Source organism: Schistocerca cancellata, chromosome 12 (assembly GCF_023864275.1).
Source record: "Schistocerca cancellata isolate TAMUIC-IGC-003103 chromosome 12, iqSchCanc2.1, whole genome shotgun sequence".
Classification (NCBI taxonomy): domain Eukaryota; kingdom Metazoa; phylum Arthropoda; class Insecta; order Orthoptera; family Acrididae; genus Schistocerca; species Schistocerca cancellata.
This window is the reverse complement of record NC_064637.1, coordinates 7337996-7343568: the sequence shown is the minus strand read 5'-3', so window position 1 is coordinate 7343568 and position 5573 is coordinate 7337996. Positions and strand designations below refer to the sequence as shown.

Genomic DNA, 5573 nt, shown 5'->3' with positions numbered 1-5573 from the left:
TCGTTACGTTTGGCACATGTCCTATCCCTTCGGAAAACGCAGCAAGTTGCAGAGCATTTGAGTGAAACCATTTCGGGCGGGGCGCCTGCCGTCGCCGGCCGGCCGGCAGGAGCGGCGCGCGCGCCCGCCACCTGCAGCTGCCTGGGCAGCCTGCCTCGTTCCTCGCCGGTGCACCCACGGCGCGCCCGCCACCTGCAGCTGCCTGGGCAGCCTGCCCCGTTCCTCGCCGGTGCACCCACGGCGCGCCCGCCACCTGCAGCTGCCTCGGCAGCCTGCCCCGTTCCTCGCCGGTGCACCCACTGCGCGCCCGCCACCTGCAGCTGCCTGGGCAGCCTGCCCCGTTCCTCGCCGGTGCACCCACGGCGCGCCTGCCACCTGCAGCTGCCTGGGCAGCCTGCCTCGTTCCTCGCCGGTGCACCCACGGCGCGCCCGCCACCTGCAGCTGCCTGGGCAGCCTGCCTCGTTCCTCACCGGTGCACCCATGGCGCGCCCGCCACCTGCAGCTGCCTCAGCAGCCTGCTCCGTTCCTCGCCGGTGCACCCACGGCGCGCCCGCCACCTGCAGCTGCCTGGGCAGCCTGCCCCGTTCCTCGCCGGTGCACCCACTGCGCGCCCGCCACCTGCAGCTGCCTCAGCAGCCTGCCTCGTTCCTCGCCGGTGCACCCACGGCGCGCCCGCCACCTGCAGCTGCCTCAGCAGCCTGCTCCGTTCCTCGCCGGTGCACCCACGGCGCGCCCGCCACCTGCAGCTGCCTCGGCAGCCTGCCCCGTTCCTCGCCGGTGCACCCACTGCGCGCCCGCCACCTGCAGCTGCCTCGGCAGCCTGCCCCGTTCCTCGCCGGTGCACCCACTGCGCGCCCGCCACCTGCAGCTGCCTGGGCAGCCTGCCCCGTTCCTCGCCGGTGCACCCACTGCGCGCCCGCCACCTGCAGCTGCCTCGGCAGCCTGCCCCGTTCCTCGCCGGTGCACCCACTGCGCGCCCGCCACCTGCAGCTGCCTGGGCAGCCTGCCCCGTTCCTCGCCGGTGCACCCACTGCGCGCCCGCCACCTGCAGCTGCCTCAGCAGCCTGCTCCGTTCCTCGCCGGTGCACCCACGGCGCGCCCGCCACCTGCAGCTGCCTCGGCAGCCTGCCCCGTTCCTCGCCGGTGCACCCACTGCGCGCCCGCCACCTGCAGCTGCCTGGGCAGCCTGCCCCGTTCCTCGCCGGTGCACCCACTGCGCGCCCGCCACCTGCAGCTGCCTGGGCAGCCTGCCCCGTTCCTCGCCGGTGCAACCACTGCGCGCCCGCCACCTGCAGCTGCCTCGGCAGCCTGCCCCGTTCCTCGCCGGTGCACCCACTGCGCGCCCGCCACCTGCAGCTGCCTGGGCAGCCTGCCCCGTTCCTCGCCGGTGCACCCACGGCGCGCCCGCCACCTGCAGCTGCCTGGGCAGCCTGCCTCGTTTCTCGCCGGTGCACCCACGGCCGCCGATCCGGCTCACGCGGTCCGCGCTGCACGCTACAAACACCTACACTGACACCTTACTCCTCAGGCAATTTGACGGTGTAGGGGGAGGGGTACGTCTGCTACCAGCAACTGATCCCCAATTTACAGGATAGAATTCAGTCATCAGTTCCAAATATATTTTATTATGCATTACCGGTATCGACAAAATAATTTCTCACCTTCAGAAGCCTAAAAAATTATAGATATTATAAATATTAGATTCTGGCTACACATTTATGGCAAAAATAGAAAGTGCATTACAGAAACTTAGCAGGTGTCATTGTCTTCTTCATACAAGCATAAGGCTACATTTTATCCAATAATGTATATATTGTACGTGACTTTTTTAACACTGACAGTTTAAGTGACTGAATCACATCTATGCATCTATTGTGCTAGCACCAATGAATATACAGGGTGTTACAAAAAGGTACGGCCAAACTTTCAGGAAACATTTCTCACACACAAATAAAGAAAAGATGTTATGTGGACATGTGTCCGGAAACGCTTAATTTCCATGTTAGAGCTCATTTTAGTTTCGTCAGTATGCACTGTAATTCCTCGATTTAAATTGTAAATTTTCACAATCAACATGTGTGGGGCTGACGAGAATCCGCACGCAGTTGTGCAATCACGTCATCGACACAGATTTTCTCTGAACGTTTGGGCAGGCATTGTTGGTGATGTCTTGATTGGGCCCCATGTTCTTCCACCTACGCTCAATGGAGCACGTTATCATGATTTCATACGGGATAATCTACCTGTGCTGCTAGAAAATGTATCTTTACAAGTACGACACAACATGTGGTTCGTGCACGATGGAGCTCCTGCACATTTCAGTCGAAGTGTTCGTACGCTTCTCAACAACAGATTCGGTGACCGATGGATTGGTAGAGGCGGATCAATTCCGTGGCCTCCACGCTCTCCTGACCTCAACCCTCTCGACTTTCATTTATGGCGGCATGTGAAAGCTCTTGTCTACGCAACCCCGGTACCAAATGTAGAGACTCTTCGTGCTCGCATTGTGGACGGCTGTGATACAATACGCCATTCTCCAGGGCTGCATCAGCGCATCAGGGATTCCGTGCGGCGGAGGGTGGATGCATGTATCCTCGCTAACGGAGGACATTTTGAACATTTCCTGTAACAAAGTGTTTGAAGTCACGCTGTACGTTCTGTTGCTGTGTGTTTCCATTCCATGATTAATGTGATTTGAAGAGAAGTAATAAAACGAGCTCTAACATGGAAAGTAAGCGTTTCCGGACACATGTCCACATAACACCTTTTCTTTCTTTGTGTGTGAGGAATGTTTCCTGAAAGTTTGGCCGTACCTTTTTGTAACACCCTGTATACCGGGTAATCAAAAAGTCAGTATAAATTTGAAAACTTAATAAAGCGCGGAATAATGTAGAGAGACAGGTAAAAATTGACACACATGCTTGGAATGACATGGGCTTTTATTACAACCACCCCATATTGCTGGACGCGTGAAAGATCACTTGCGCGCGTCGTTTGGTGATGATCGTGTGCTCAGCCGCCACTTTCGTCATGCTTTGGGGTTACCTGAAGTCGCAAATGTATCGTGATCGACCGACATATCTAGGGATGCTGAAAGACAACATCCGACGCCAATGCCTCACTGTAACTCCGGACATGCTTTACAGTGCTGTTCATAACATCATCTTTGCTTTGTCTTACTTTGTTATTCTAATTATTGTTATGCTGATCAGATGAAGCGCCATCTGTCGGACATTTTTTGTACTTTTGTATTTTTTTGGTTCTAATAAAACCCCATGTGTGTCAATTTGTACGTCTCTATCTACATTATTCCGTGATTTATTTAGTTTTCAAATTTATGCTGACTTTTTGACCACCCGGTATATAAGCATATATAGAAAACAACGGACATATGTCTAATACACTGCAGTGTCAAAGAAACTGGTATAGGAATGCGTATTCAAAAACAGGAATATGTCAACCTGCAGAATACGGCGCCGCGGTCGGCAACGCCGTATAAGACAAGCGTCTGAGGCAATTGTCAGGTCGGTTACTGCTGCTACAATGGCAGGCTATCGAGATGAGTTTGAACGTGGTGTCACAGTCGGCGCACTAGCGATGGGACACAGCATCTCCGAGGTGGCGATGAAGTGGGGATTTTCCCATATGAGCATTTCACGAGCGTACCGGAGTATCAGGAATACGGAATCAAATCCCCGACATCGCTGCGGCCGGAGAAAATATCCTGCAATAACGGGACCAATGACGACTGAAGAGAACCGTTCAACGTCACAGAAGCGCAACCCTTCCGCAGTTTGCTGCAGATTTCAGTGCTGGGCCATCGACAAGCGTCAGCGTGCGAATCATTCGACGAAACATCATCGATACGGCCTTTCGGAGCCGAAGGCCCTCTCGTCGACCCTGGATGGCTGCGCGACACAAAGCTGCACGCCTCGCCAGGTCTCGTCAACACCGACACTGGACGCTTGATGGCTGGAGACACGTTGCCCGGTCGGACGAGTCTCGTTTCAAATTGTATCGAGCGCATCGACGTGTACCGGTGTGGAGACAACCTCACGAATCCGTGGACTTCGCATATCAGGAGCGGGCTGTTCAAGCTGATACGTCTAGATACGAATTTGATGACAGGTGACACGTACGTAAGCATCCTGTCAGATCACCTGTATCCATTCACGGCCATTGTCGATTGCGACGGACTTGGGCAATTCCAGCAGGGCAATGCGTCACCCCACACATCCAGAATTGCTAAAGGCTAAGTCCAGAAACACGCTTCCGCTGGCCACCGAACTCCCGAGACATGAACATTATTGAACACATCTGGGATACCTTGCAGGGTGTTATTCTCTAACCCCTCGTACTATTACTGATTTATGGACAGCCGTGCAGGATTCGTGGTCTGAATTTCCTGCAGCACTACTTCAGAGGTTAGTCGAGTCCATGTGTAATGCCACTTCCTCGAACGAGAAATAAAAATAAAAAATTAGCTCCCAATACCCCAAAGATTTCCCCCAAGTCCCAAATTCCCAGAAAAGTGAATAGGCGAACGAAGTTCCATTTATCACTATTATTAGGACAATAACAGGTAATTAAATCAGGAATCCAAGACTTGACAATTTAGCAATCTACTAAAGAAAGATTAAATTTCAGTAAAATTAAAATCATAATAAATCGCAAAATTAGCGTAAATTAACATTCGCAAAGTAGAACCAACGATCCCAAAGAATACTCCGTGTGAGTACTCTTTAGGAATTGTGAGTAATGACTAAGTACAATTCAATGCATTGTCACTACGTTACGAGAGTTAGCCGAAGCAGGTCATATATTTGAATGCTCGTACATGTAGGCGCGCTTAGATTGTTTTTGAGATTGAATAATTGCGAGCTATTATGACGCAGTAATACGATCTTCTGACTTCAAATATAACGGCATTAGAATTCGAACGGAGGACTTTTACCTACTAGAATAAAGTGAACTTTTAACTAGATAATTGAACTAAACATTACTTAGACAGTGATTTAGGCAACGAACACTGATAGACAATTTTCATTTATAATAGCCAGTGGTTTATGGAACTTCAGTGATAGGTCCGAAGCATATAATTTAAATCCCCCCAACTCCTGGGAAAGTTTTCTTCTCAAGGCTCGGTTAGGAAGTGACTGATATTGTACAATAAAACACCCTCTCGTGCCAAGTCGCGCATTTGTGATTTTAAATTCTATTCAATTATTGACCTGAAGCTCCCGAGTAATAATTACGCGCAGCGATAATATTTGACTCTAGCGATCGGCGCTTGTGTAGAATCTTTGACTCGAATAACAAGCCCACTGTTACGATTTCTTAGATACTTGACATGCTTGTAGGGAATTTGTTGTGGATGTGTGACTGTATTGGTTTTATCATTAATATTTCATCATTGATCAGTTAAACATCGATTACGAACGTAATTACGATTCACGGTGAAGTAAATACCTCACGCACGCCGACATTTCGGTTCAGCACTGTTATTTTGTGTAACGTCCTCTTCGTGACTTGATAACGAACTCAACACTCTACCGACTGTCGCCGAGTTTTA

The 5573-nt window shown here is 51.7% G+C and overlaps 1 protein-coding gene across 1 annotated transcript; it reads left to right on the top strand.

Annotated features, from left to right (window-relative positions):
- The first annotated feature begins 481 nt into the window (after positions 1-481).
- On the top strand, positions 482-1546 carry LOC126109817 (skin secretory protein xP2-like). Its single transcript, XM_049914875.1, has one exon. The coding sequence runs from the start codon at positions 482-484 to the stop codon at positions 1544-1546; it is 1065 nt and encodes a 354-aa protein (XP_049770832.1).
- The last annotated feature ends 4027 nt before the right edge of the window (positions 1547-5573 follow it).

Excerpts from the sequence above, each read along its gene's own strand:
- LOC126109817 (XM_049914875.1), top strand. The coding sequence starts at position 482 with ATGGCGCGCCCGCCACCTGCAGCTGCCTCAGCAGCCTGCTCCGTTCCT.